At 47.6% G+C, this 14,171-nt stretch overlaps 1 protein-coding gene across 2 annotated transcripts; it reads left to right on the forward strand.

The window, feature by feature from the left end:
* Nucleotides 1-1,020: 1,020 nt before the first annotated feature.
* On the forward strand, nucleotides 1,021-4,342 carry LOC125542890 (PRA1 family protein F3). 2 transcript variants are annotated; one of them, XM_048706111.2, is made up of 2 exons: nucleotides 1,021-1,879; nucleotides 3,724-4,342. In XM_048706111.2, the coding sequence occupies exon 1, from the start codon at nucleotides 1,303-1,305 to the stop codon at nucleotides 1,876-1,878; it is 576 nt and encodes a 191-aa protein (XP_048562068.1). In that variant the 5' UTR covers nucleotides 1,021-1,302; the 3' UTR covers nucleotide 1,879; nucleotides 3,724-4,342. The 2 variants fall into 2 exon arrangements, with proteins under 2 accessions (XP_048562068.1, XP_048562067.1); XM_048706110.2 differs by having other exon boundaries at nucleotides 1,037-1,906.
* Nucleotides 4,343-14,171: the final 9,829 nt, after the last annotated feature.

The raw sequence follows: 14,171 nt of genomic DNA on the forward strand, positions 1-14,171 counted from the left end.
TCAAGGCCGCTGCTGCAAGTCCTCAACATCCGACACACAAGGAAAAACCCTGTGCCGCTATTCATCAACGCGACCAAAACTCCTCTCCGCCATTACAAGTCTTCGATCGCTTCCACCATGACTTTCTTCACCATTATCAACACCGTGGAAATTTATACTTAGACATGCCCCATGGCATGGCAAGACAATGAAGCTTCATGCCATGCCCTCATGAAGCCTCTCTGGCCAAATATGAGGGATCGCCCAACCAGGTCAATTCCGATGCAGATATCCAATGATGCCATGCGCCAAGAGCCGAGATCTCTGACAGGAAGACCGGAACTCGTCGGCGTCCAGATCAAGGAGGCCGGAGCAAATCGAAGTTTTGAAGATCAGAGAACAGCAGGGCCAAAACACAATGGGGATCCCCTGGATCCCAACGGGCTAGATCTGGGCAGTGCTCCCGCCGGCCGCCGCCGCGACCAGTCCTCCACAACCAGGATGAAGAACCGAAGACTGCCTGCCTCCGAGCTCCGCCCCAGTGCCTCCACCTGAGATTGCTGGCCGGCATCGAACCCCCACACCTGGAGAGGAGAGAGGGCCCCGCCGCACACCCTACCCCTGAGCACCTTCAAGAGGCTGAGCCAGCATATCATCTTGAGATTTACGGAGTTATCATAGGCGTCTCGAAGTCGACGAGAACATCTCCTCTTACTGAACGGGCATCATCGATCGAACCTCCACACCCGGAGAGGAGAGAGGGCCCCGCTGCACACCCTACCCCTGAACATCTTTGAGAGACTGAGCTAGCATATCATCTTGAAATTTACGAAGTCATCATAGGCGTCTAGTAGTCGACGAAAACACCTCCTCTCACCGAACAGACATCGCCGAAAATTCTAAAGTAAATTCAGAAAAATATGAGCTGAGATACCACTATTCTTCTAACCATTTAACTCCATGTTGATTCGCTACTACCATGAGAATTTATCGATAGAGAAGTTTTCCGAACACCGGCACCGGTAGCGATGATAACATTGTTTTCTTTGTTCCATACGGTGGTGAAATTCGGGGAAATCGCGAATTTACAAAACAGGGGCCGTCGCCATCTAGAATGCCCTTGAAACTCACGTCGCCGTGTCGTGTAACAGGAACCCATCCAGCACGGCTGCGTTCCCCACCCTCGCGTCGCATCCCCCAATTCGTTAATCCCATCGCCCTTGCCCGATCCCTCTCGAGTCTCCTCCCTCGCCTCCCCCGTCCCCTTCCCCTCCCCCCTCTCGGATCCGCCCCCCCGCGGCCCGCCCCTCGCCGCCGGCGACCATGTCCAAGTACGGCACCATCCCCACCTCCTCCTCCTCCGCCGCCGCGGGGGCGCCCCACCTCGGCGGCGCCTCCCCGCTCGACTTCATCTCCCGCGCCAAGGCCCGCGGCGCGACGGCGCTGGCCACGCGCCGGCCGTGGCGCGAGCTCGCGGACGTGCACGCCGTCGGGCTGCCCCCGAGCCTCGGCGACGCCTACCTGCGCGTGCGCGCCAACCTCGCCCACTTCGCCATGAACTACGCCATCGTCGTCCTCGTCGTCGTCTTCCTCTCCCTCCTCTGGCAGCCCATCTCCCTCATCGTCTTCCTCGTCTGCATGGTCGGCTGGCTCGTCCTCTACTTCCTCCGCGACGAGCCCATCGTCCTCTTCGGCCGCGTCGTCGGCGACGGCGTGGTCCTCGCCGTGCTCGCTGCTGTCACGCTCATCCTCCTGCTGCTCACCGGCGCCACCACCAACATCCTCACGTCGCTGCTCATCGGCTTCGTGCTCGTCGTGGTGCACGCCGCCCTGCACAAGGCGGAGGACAACGTTGACGAAGAGGTCGGCCGCTGGTACGCGCCTGTGCCAGCGCAGTAGTGTGAGATCGCTCGCCCTCCAACTCTTGGTTCGTGGTCCGTCCATATTACTGTTCAGTCCCGCGTATGCATTTCGGTTCCTCCTACTGCTGGATGGTGTACAATTTGTCAATGTGTTCTTGCTGTGCTATTGTCGTTAATGAACATGAATGCAAGTGATGATGCTTATCTTCCCGAATTTTACCTGTGTAGTTGATAGCTGTGAGCAGCTGAGTGTGCAATTGGGTCTCAAACAGTCACGGTCATGATAAGTGTTCAGTTTGTTTGTCATATAAATTACCTGGTCAGGCAGATTCCCTTTTGGTTCCATGGGTAATTGAGATGTCGCCTTTACAAAGTGAGATTGAGACGTCTTGCAGTTCCAGAAGTCCCTTAAACTGCATTGTACCTGACTTTTCACTAACTTCTAAAAAGGAAGAAAAGAGATATCTAAATGGTAGTTGGTCTAAAATATCTCTAAATGTATCTGCTAGCTCTGCCAGAATTTCATAAATGGTTCAGTGAATGTAGTTTGATTGACAGAGTTTGGGGTATGGCAAGCAGTTGTCACTATCAGGCTGTCCAATCTGATAAAAATAGTTTTAGCAATCATATCATCTCTTTACACCCTGTAACCATAGTGTAGTTCCCTGTTTATAGTTGCGGATCGTGTATCTATGTGCTTGTTTTTCATGGAGGGCAGAATCATTGCAAGTGCCAGCCAGAAGAAGACGGATATATGCAATTTGGAAATAATCCGAGAGACAATCCTGGCCTGACAGGCCCTACACTAAGAGTCTTCTGGAAGTAGTGGGAGGCAATTCCTTGCCCACTCCTCTTCCCACCAGGGAGGTACAGCTAACTAGCAATTGAATTGAGTTAGCTTAGCTGTTTGTTGGGTGCAGAGTATTTAAAACTTTGAAATCTGAAGAAATCTAAGTTTTAGAGCTCAATCATCATGCTGTAAAAATCATTTCGGTGGTAGGTACTTACACCACACTTCTGAGGGGTCTGTATTTTGCAGTTTCTTTCTTGAGTTGCTGTGTTTTCTTTCTAGACTCAGTAACCATCCTTATGATTATTTAGAGGAACAAAATTTCTGTAGTTACAGTTTTACGATTTTACTTAATTTGATGGCAACGTGAGTAAATTATTTCACTCGTTTCTCAAGTTGGTGATTGTTGGTGTGATTTAAATGAGATAGAGAGTAGCTTATTTCTTCGACATTTATCTGGTTGTCTGTTAGCTCTGGTCACTAGAATTTCATTTACCATGGTGCCATCACCATTCTTGGCGTTCTGGTTGCAGTTCACAACTGGCATATGCATTATTGTTATTCTCTTTAACTTGAGCGCGGCAATATTATGTTACCAAAGTTTCAGTGAAATTGAGACATGAACTTCTTGTACTTACCAGTTGGATTTGTTGTTGTTGGATATTGATGCTAAAAGTTCATGAATGTGAAAACAGCAACTAGCATGAATGTAAAAAAGAACAACCTCATCCGTATCTAGGAATATTGTGCCGATTCTTTTACCATTTATTGCATCATTCAGTTATGGGCCAGTAGCTGCCTTTTAAAAACGAGACTAGATTGTGCGCGACTTGTTTGATTGTGCACCTATCAGGGTGATTTAAAAGTTAACTCAGGCAAACTTTGTAAGACTAAGACTACTAAAGAGAATCAAATGAGCAATGATGTAATGTTAGGATGCATAATGGCCTTCAAGAGAGTGCTGGAGAGAGCAAAGTAACCACCAAAGTTGGAACGAACAATGGTCTGCAGTTTTGTTTTGATATGCTAATTTGCTTGTGTGCGTAATCTATGTGAATACTGACTGAGATACCCACCTTTCGTTCTTTGCAGGGCCTGAGTGTGCTCGATTCTCCTGGTCCTCCCTTCGTTCTCAAGTATTCTATGAGTGTAAGTTTAGCATTGGTATATGGTCTCGGTCCAGTCAGGATGAAGAACTTGTAGCTGGTGGTTCGTCTTCCGCATGACGCTGGTTCATCTGAAGCTTTTGATCCAGTGATGATGGAAGGTTGTAAACTTTGGTCGTTGCGTACAGTTCAAAGATTTTCTCTTGTTTACATGTACCAAATATGGGAGAGAACGAATCTGCACTCTGAAGTGTGAGAACTCAGCTGGCAGGGGCCCTCTGTGAGGCTGGTATGCATTACTTCGTGCTGGTAATTTCTGATCTACTCACGTGGTTTCATCTTGTATGCACACGGTTTTGTTTGAAAGAGATTGTCAATTCCGCGCCAATTAACCGCGCGGCTACTATCTGCAAGCTGTCGGACATCTTGGGAAGTCTATGTAGGAAATTGTTTTACTCTGTTCATTTTATTTACTATATCTTCTGAAATACAGGATGTGTATTGTTGATCTTTTCTTTTATACCTCTCTGTAACTTAATATAAGATGTTTTTTGACACCAAAAAACATCTTACATTTTAATAGAGAGGGAGTATGTTCCATTTTATCTGCGCCTCCGGGTTCAGTATGTACTTATGCATCACCAAAGCCCATAGTCCAGCGGCTAAGACGCAGGACATAAATCCTCTCTTGCTTAGATGAGGTATTAAGTGCATAAAAGGGCTTAGCTACTAAAGTCCTCAATGTATCTTACCTTCTTGCAGATAAGCTTATTTCGTGCATAGGCGTTTGCCATAGGTAGTTTTGGTAGTTTTGCATAAGTCTATATGCTTGGCATCATTTCTTTTCGGGCCACCAAAATGTTCTCTCACTTAAATTTCGGGCCATCATTTCTTTTGGAATTTGAAAAGTGTTCACAAAAAGTTGAAAAATCATGGATTTTAAAAATGTTTATATGCCTAGAATATTTCTGTGTTTTAAGAAAAATGCTCACAAATATTAAATAATCTAAAATGTGTTCACGAGTTAAAAATGCTTTTAAATTTAAAAATGCTCACGAATTTTAACACTTGTTCGCACATGAAAAAACTTTCACAAATTTTACTGGAACGCCCTCGTTTTAAAAAGTGTTGACGGAATTTTAAAAAGATATACAATGGAATAGAAACAAGCACAAAAACAAAAACAAAAACAGCAGAAAACCATGAGGAAAAAGAAAAGGAAGCTGGAAAAAGGAGGAAAAGGCGGAAAAAATGCCGTGCACGCATGTTTTTTTAGACAACCTTACCAAGCTTTATTCAGAACCCAAAATGTTTACAGGTACAAAATGCAACTTCCCTGGTTGGTCCAACCACACGTGGCGACCACAACTGAGTTTCAAAACATGCACCCTGCACGCATGTGAAGCCAGGAATAGGAAAAACATAGAAAGCTGGTGACGAGGGGACGTGAAGTTTCGACACTCAGGAGCAAATTCTCTTGGTGTGAACAGTAACATCAAATAAATTAAAAAATAATTCAAATAATTCTGATTTTTTGGCATACTTTCACAAATGTTTGTTGTGCATGCAAAATTTCGTCGCAAAATCACATTGGTGGAAGGTGTGGTAAAAAAAAACAAAATCGATGCTCTGAAAATGTTACTTACAAAAGCATTTTGGAGCTTTGATTTTTTTGGCACGCCTTCCACAAATGTGATTTCACAATGAAATTTTGCATGCGCAACCAACATTGTGGAAGTATGTCACAAAAAAATTCAGAATTTTTTGAATATTATTTCTATTTTTTGATGTTACTGTTCACACCAAGAGCAAATGCATTTGCTGTTGGGTGTAGAAATGTACTTTCGGTGACGAGGGCCTTTCTCCGAAGTAACTCAGTGGAAAAGAAGACGAAATGTAAACTGGGCTGGCCCACGTAGAGAGGGGTATGCATTTGGTCGCTAACTTTGCGTGGAAAACATTCGGCCTTATCCACGATTTTCGGTAGTACTAAGAGTCCATACAACCACGACTTCTCTTGACCGGTCCACCCTGGGCGTCCTGTTCCGTGAGATCAAATACCTCCTCCAGCTTGGTTTTATTGAGTGGAATGTTTTCTTCTGTCCTCGCGTGTGTAATGTTCCTGCCCATGAACTTGCGGCTATTGGTAGGCGGAATGTCAATGCCGGCTACCAAATGTGGTCGGTAAACCTTTCTAAAGTTGTATCCGATGCGGTGACCGCCGATTTGGCTGGTCCATGGTGATTTTTGAAATGCAAGGTGTTCCAATTAAAAAAAAAGAGAGTCCATACAACGAAGCCCAACAGGCGACGAAACATTGCAATAGGCAGGCGAGCCCCGATCGATCGTGGAAGCCAGCACTTTTTTTTTTTAGCAGAAGCCAGCACTTTTTTTCTAACCCCCAGCCGCCTGTTCTCGCCTCGATAGATCTTGCTGCAAGATGTCTGCCGCCGCCCCCTCTGCTCCCGCTCGCAAGCAGCCGGCCGTGGAATCAATCGGCGGTTTGTCTAGGCAGCAGTGGGTACTACGGCCAACTCTAATCGTCGTTGCCTGCTTGCCGCACGTCCGCGCCTCCATCCAGTTAACTCGCCACCAGTTATCTGCCAAGGTACACACGATCTACTATGCATACGTATCTGATCCAACTCCCATTCCGTTTCAGTTTAGCCATGCCTTGTTAATCTGAAGATAAGAAAAAAAAAATATGATATAGATTGTCTTTTTCATACGAATTGCCCAATCTCAAATCTGGCCTAGTGCTAAATAAATAATGTCAGATCACTGGTAATAGTACAGCTGTATTTAAACTTGGAGAAAATATATGCTGGGCTTATCTATGTAAATGGTTATATTTTTTGTATATCATGTAATGTTATTGTCAAACTTATGATGACCCGTCCCTCCCTTCCTGTGAATCTTTGTCTAGGGGTGGGCAAGTGTGTAAACCCCAAAAACAGATTAACCAAATCATTTTAACAATATTTGTCGGTTAAATCGCTTATATGTTGTTCGGTTCAGCGTAAAATTGTGTGATATCCGCGTTTGGTGGTGAGTTCAGTTCCCGGTGCTCAGAAAGATTATATATCGAAGAAGTCAGACTGTAAGAGACACCTTGTAATTCCGTGTCCAATCAGAGTAACAAGCGCAATTTGCATTTTTTTCCGCAAATACGCAAAGTTTGTGTATCATTCTGCTGATAGAAGAAGTAGAATGAGTACATGGGGTACAATACATGACATGAACGCAGACATGCGTGAACATGGTGCCCGGAGCAGAAAAATAAGGGATGCTCGGCCCAAATAAAGAATACAACACAAGTAAACCTACCAAAATCGAGCCAAGAGCGGCGATGCCAAACCAACGAGAACTCCAACATCGTCCGAGCCAAAACCGGGGACACCGGAGCGAGCAAGATAGTGCCTTCAAGAAGGAAGATGACGCCAAGACTCCGTCACTATCCGGTCCGGGAGACCCTAACCTAGGGTTTCCCCTGGGCTCGAAGAGGGGCGCAGCTAAAGGCCTTGGCAGCGCTTCCAAGGAGGAAACCGACACCCGCGGGCGCCGTCGCTGCCAACACCGGCGAGCCGAGCAGGGATCTCTCCCTGGCCTGAAGCTGAGCGATCCAATAGCCGCCGAATCCGGGATTATAGATAGGGAGGCCAACGCTGGTTGGAACCACCAAGTCGGGGGTGGGGGGTGGGGCTGCACCTGCCGTCGGAGGGTGGCACCGCCTCCGAACCCACGAGCATTGGATCTGGCAAAGGGGGGCTTTGAGGCGTATAGGGTATGGCAAGCGACGAGGTGAACCACACGGGGGTCTTTGCGCGACAACGTCCAGCAACGGCGGCAAGCAAGGACTTGAAGACGCAAGTCTGAGCTGTCGTGGCCTTAACCATCGGGGTGTCGCGAGTCACATAAGCTGGAAGTGACGGAGCTACCCGATCATCGGGGCCGGAGCTAGCCGGTGGATGACGCCGACAGCAAAGGACACCGGAGAGACGCGGGCCTGAGGCCACTAGGACCGGAACAACGCTAGCATGGACTCGCTGCGAGGGGCCTCGGGTTAGCCACAACCGCGTACGAATTGCTGCCTCGCATGGGAGCCGTCATCGTGGCGCAGGGGTGGGGGTGGGTGGGGGTGGGGAGGGCTGCCGAAGACGAGGAGGGCGCCCGCATGGGAGGCAGGCTACGAACGCCCCGCAACCGACCGCAGACCACAAACCCCAACCACGGCTGGCAAGCACCAACAGGACTGCAACATTGCCGCAGGGGGGAGGGGTGAAGCTGAAGGGTTAGCCCAATAGCTAGAGCGCTCCACCTTTCGTTATTAATTACCTAATCACCCCATGTTCCCATGTACATATGTTTACCACAAAACCTAGCCATCAGGCTGCGTCCTCTTCGGCCTAGGCTATCAGATCTATTTCACAACCTTTGCCGATGAGTCTGGTCCAAGGGTTATGAAGCCGGAGTGTTGTAGGCGAAGTAGTCAATCATGTAAAGGTCCAGGAAGTAAATTGACACATGGGAGTACTGATGATTCTTTCTCTATTAATGATTGAACCAACATACAATGATTACTCCCCATTCTAAATAAAAAGCAGTAAGGAGTAAAGGGATAAGCACTCGATTTAATGTAAAGTGGGGGAAATGTTAAGGTCAACATGAGAGAGGTAGGGTGAGTTGCACCCCACCCTTTGTACGTCCCGACGTTTCCCAACACCCGCCCTTGAGAAGTTGGCAACATATCCATGCCTCAAAACTGTAAAAAATCTATTGGGAGAAAATATGGAGAAAGTGAAAGAGCGCAAAGTATACATTGTTATATCGCATGAATTGCCTCATCAAAACCTCGTATGAGAAACATCTGGAAAACTCACTCAAAAGAAAAAAAAGTACTACAATCCACTCAACCATCAAGTTGAGTACTCGACCACTGTGACTGAGTAACAATGCGTTTGTGAAATTTTTCCCACTGTACCTTGCATCTCCCGAAGTCTCCTCATACCGATTTCGCGCATACATCTCTCGAAGGATGTCACATGACTTGGTATGAAAAATTCTCACGTTGTTCATCTTCTTCAGCTCATGCGCATAGAACAACTTGGGATTAATATGTTTTGTGAGGTTACTTTTTAGACAACCCATCTATACGTGTGCAACACAAGCAACATTATCTTCATAGATAATGGTAGGGGTTTGTACGGTGTTCATGCATCACGTCTGTTGAATGTGGCCGATTGTGACGCCCCCGATTCAATCATACACTAATCATACACGCAAACGTGTACGATCAAGATTAGGGACTCACAGAAAGATATCACAACACAACTCTACAAATAAAAATAAGTCATACAAGCATCATATTACAAGCCAGGGGCCTCGATGGCTCGAATACAAGAGCTCGATCATAGACGAGTCAACGGAAGCAACAATATCTGAGTACAGACATAAGTTAAACAAGTTTGCCTTAAGAAGGCTAGCACAAACTGGGATACAGATCGAAAGAGGCGCAGGCCTCCTGCCTGGGATCCTCCTAAACTACTCCTGGTCGTCGTCAGCGGGCTGCACGTAGTAGTAGGCACCTCCCGAGTAGTAGTAGTCGTCGTCGACGGTGGCGTCTGGCTCCTGGGCTCCAACGTCTGGTCGCAGCAATCAGGTGTAGAAAGGGGGAAAAGAGGGAGCAAAGCAACCCTGAGTACTCATCCAAAGTACTCGCAAGCAATGAGCTACACTACATATGTATGCATTGGTATCAAATGGAATAAGGGTATCATATGTGGACTGAACTGCAGAATGACGGAATACGAGGGGGATAGCTAGTCCTTTCGAAGACTACGCTTCTGGTAACCTCCATCTTGCAGCAGGAGAAGAGAGTAGATGGTAAGTTCACCAAGTAACATCACATAGCATAATCCTAACCGATGATCGTCCCCTCGTCGCCCTGTGAGAGAGCGATCATCGGTTGTATCTGGCACTTGGAAGGGTGTGTTTTATTAAGTATCCGGTTCTAGTTGTCATAAGGTCAAGGTACAACTCCGGGTCGTCCTTTTATCGAGGGACACGGCTATTCGAATAGATCAACTTCCCTGCAGTGGTGCACCACATAACCCAACACGCTCGATCCCATTTGGCCGGACACACTTTCTTGGGTCATGCCCGGCCTCGGAAGATCAACACGTCGCAGCCCTACCTAGGCACAACAGAGAGATCAGCACACCGGTCTAAATCCTATGGCGCAGGGGTCTGGGCCCATCGCCCATTGCACACCTGCACGTTGCGTACGCGGCCGGTGAGCAGACCTAGCCTCCCTTATACAAGAGTAGGCGTTCCAGTCCAACCCGGCGCGCGCCGCTCAGTCGCTGACGTCACGAAGGCTTCGACTGATACCACGACGTCGAGTGCCCATAACTGTCCCCACATAGATGGTTAGTGCGTATAGGCCAGTAGCCAGACTCAGATCAAATACCAAGATCTCGTTAAACGTGTTATTTTGAAATAACCGCGAACGCCGACCAGGGCCAGGCCCACCTCTCTCCTAGGTGGTCTCAACCTACCCTGTCGCTCCGCCACAAAGATCCACTCAGAGGGCCATCGGGACAAACGTCCTTTCGGACCCAATCCGTGAATCACTCGCGGGTACTCCTACGAGCCGACCCGTCTTTAGTCACCACAAGCATCATATATTATGTATATAAGTATATACCCGTGAGCACCTCCCGAGTGATCACAGCCCGATAGTATAGCATGGCAGACGGACAAGAATGTAGGGCCACTGATGGCAAACTATCATCCTATACTAAGCATTAGGATTGCAGGTAAGGTATCAGCAGTTGTAGCAACAATGACAGGCTATGCATCAGAATAGGATAAACCGGAAGCAGTAACATGCTACACTACTCTAATGCAAGAAGTATAGAGAAGAGTAGGCAATATTTGGTGATCAGGGGGGGCTTGCCTGGTTGCTCTGGCAAGAGAGAGGGGTCGTCAACACCGTAGTCGTACTGGGTAGCAGCGGCGTCGGTCTCGATGTCTAGCGAGAGAAGAGGGGGAAGAAACAATAAATATAATGCAAACAGATGCATGACGATGCATGACATGATAAAGCTGATGCTAGGTGTGCCCTAACGCGGTACGGGGTGGTACCGGTGAAGGGGGAAAACATCCGGTAAAGTATTCCCGGTGTTTTGCGTTTTTGGACAGATGAACCGGAGGGGGAAAGTTGCATGTTCGCTATGCTAGGGATGCATGGCGGACGAACGGGCTGCGTATCCGGATTCGTCTCATCGTTCTGAGCAACTTTCATGTTGAAAATAATTTAATCCAAGTTACGGATTAAAAGATATGATTTTCTAAGGATTTTATTATTATTCTGAAATTATTTTTAATTCAAAAATAAATGCTAAATTGCTAGGCGCACCCAGCACAGTGTACACAAAAGTGTACCCAGTGGCTGACAGGTGGGCCAGAGGGACCCAGTTGACCAGTCAACGTTTGACTGGTCAACAGGGATGGGACCCCCCTGTCATTGATTGTTTTAGTCTAATCTAACAGTTTAGTTAGTTATTTTGTTAATCTTAATTATGATTAATTAGTTTAATTAATTGTTTAGTTTAATTAATCAAAATTAATTAAGTTGATTAATTAATAATTAATTAATTTATTTTATTTTATTTATTTTTTTAAATGCGTTCTGGGGCTGGGCCCCGTTGTCCAGTGGCCCAGAGGGGCATAGCGGGCGCTGGGTATGGGTAACGGGCGGGCAATCCTGCTCGAACGGGCACGGGCGATGGGGCGCGCCAGGGCGCCAGCGCCGGTTGCGGGACATGGCCGCGGGGGTGCGTGGTCGGCGGCCACGGCGCGGTTGTGGGGGCGGCAAGAGGAAGAGCAGCGCACAGTGCGTGCAGGCGCGTCGCGCAGGCGTGGACGGGACGCGACATAGACGGGCAGAAGCGAGGTCACCGGTGGGCAGAGGCGGCCAGCGGGCGAGGTGGAGCAGCGGGCAGGGGCGGCGGCCGGCAGAGGCCGCGGGGCGCGCGCGGTGGGGCGACGTGGTTCGCGCGCGGTGGAATACCGTGAAGTGAAACAATTCTGGACTGAACTGATAACCAGTGGAATACCGTGAAGTGAAACAATTCTGGACATGTATAGAGTAGCAAGCTGACTAGCAGTGATTGTCTTTTTGACCGCCAGAAAATGTGCAACTTTAGAAAGCCGGTCAATGACGACAAGAATAGCATCATTACCTTTCTGCGATTTGGGAAATCCGGTGACGAAGTCCATTTCAACATGGTCCCATTTCCATTCAGGAATAGAGATAGGTTGCAGAGTTCCAGCCGGCCTTTGATGCTTTGCTTTGATACAGCGGCAAACGTCACACTCAGCAACATAACGAGCAATGTCTTGCTTCATATTAGACCACCAGAATCTTTGACGAATATCCTGGTACATCTTTGTACTACCAGGATGGATGGACAGAGGCGTATCATGAGCTTCTTTCATAACCCTTTTAGTCTTATCCAGGTTTTTCTTCGAACATGGTACCACTAGGCGGCCTTTGAAGTACAAGGCGCCATCATCGGCGATAGTGAAGAATGAGGGCTTTCCTTCTGCTAGATGGCGTTTAATCTTATGGACATCAGAGTCATAACCTTGAATAGTCTTTATACCAGCTACGAGATCTGGTACGACAGCCAGGGTATTTAGAGAACCCTTAGCAACAACAAGAAGATTCATTTTGCGGAACTCCGGGGGAGGGGGAGCGAGTGCTCCAGGAGGAACAATATGAAGGTTCAGCTTTCTAAATTCTTCGACAAGCGAGGGCTGAACTTTGTGAACCTGGAGGTGGTTGCAGTAAGACTTGCGGCTCAAGGCATCAGCCATTACATTAGCCTTGCCGGGGGTATAGGATATACCCACGTCAAAGTCTGCAACAGTCTCCATCCATCCCTGCTGACGGAGGTTCAAATCTGGCTGAGTAAACAGATACTTCAGACTTTGGTGGTCGGTGAAGATCTCACAACGGTTACCGAGAAGGTAATGTCGCCACTGCTTCAGTGCATGAATGACAGCAGCAAGCTCGAGGTCGTGAACCAGGTAGTTTTCTTCATGAGGGCGCAATTGACGAGAGGCATAAGCAATCACTATGCGCTCTTGCATTAGGACACAGCCTAATCCTTGATGGGAAGCGTCGCAGTAAATGACGAAGTCCTTCTTAGTATCAGGTGGAGCAAGCACTGGGGCAGAAGTCAACTTGTCTTTGAGTGCCTGGAAACTTTCCTGACAATTGTATGTCCAGTCGAACTTGACACCCTTATGCAACAGATTAGTCAGAGGCCTGGCAATCTTGGAGAAGTTCTCGACGAATCGACGGCAATAGCTGGCGAGACCGAGAAAACTTCGGACTTGCTTGACATTCTTCGGAGGAGTCCAATCGAGAATAGCCTGAACTCGTTCAGGGTTGACGGCAATACCATCCTTGGAGATGACATGCCCAAGATAGGTTACTTCGGGGAGCCAGAATTCACACTTGGAATACTTGGCATACAGTTGATGCTCTCGAAGCTTTTCCAGCACAAGACGAAGATGTCCAGCATGTTCTTCCTTGTTCTTGGAAAATATCAGGATATCATCCAGATAAACCACGACGAACTTGTCGAGGTAATCCATGAATATATAATTCATCAGGCGAGAGAAAGTGGCGGGAGCATTCGTTAAGCCGAATGGCATGACTGTGTACTCGTAAGACCCATACCGAGTCACGAAGGCGGTTTTTGGGATGTCCTCTTCACGAACACGGATCTGGTGGTAACCCAACCTCAAGTCGAGTTTGGAGAACACTGATGAACCAGCCAGTTGATCATAAAGATCATTGATCCGAGGAAGAGGGTATTTATTCTGAATGGTAGCTTGGTTTATAGGACGGTAGTCTTGGACTAATCGATTTGTCCCATCCTTCTTCTTAACAAAAAGAGAAGGTGCTCCCCAAGGAGAGAAACTTGGGCGAATGAAACCTTTGACAAGAGATTTATCGATTTCCTCCTTAAACTCAATGAGTTCATGCGGCAACATCTTGTAGGGTCGTTTAGCTATAGGGGTGGTGCCGGGTTTCAAGTCGATGATGAATTCGACAGCTCTAGCAGGGGGAATCCCTGGAAGTTCTTCTGGGAAGACGTCTTGGAATTCACAAACGACGGGAATGTTTTCAATGCCCTCAAGTGGTGCAGCATTCAACGCATTCAAGGCATAAAGCCGTACCTCAGCGTTCTGAACTAGATGAGCTTGGTAAGCTATTATTTCATGAGAAGGGTGTAGCAGATGGACGACCTTAGTGGCGCAAACTATAGAAGCAGTATGCGCTTTCAACCAATCCATTCCCAGAATGAGGTCGATGTTAGACGACTTCAGGATAATGGGAGAGGCATAGAATTCCAG

Source organism: Triticum urartu, chromosome 3A (genome assembly GCF_056163025.1).
Source record: "Triticum urartu cultivar PI428250 chromosome 3A, HENAU_Tu73, whole genome shotgun sequence".
NCBI classification, from domain to species: domain Eukaryota; kingdom Viridiplantae; phylum Streptophyta; class Magnoliopsida; order Poales; family Poaceae; genus Triticum; species Triticum urartu.

What these genes read in the sequence shown, in the direction of transcription:
- LOC125542890 (XM_048706111.2), top strand. Translation starts at nt 1,303, where the DNA reads ATGTCCAAGTACGGCACCATCCCCACCTCCTCCTCCTCCGCCGCCGCG.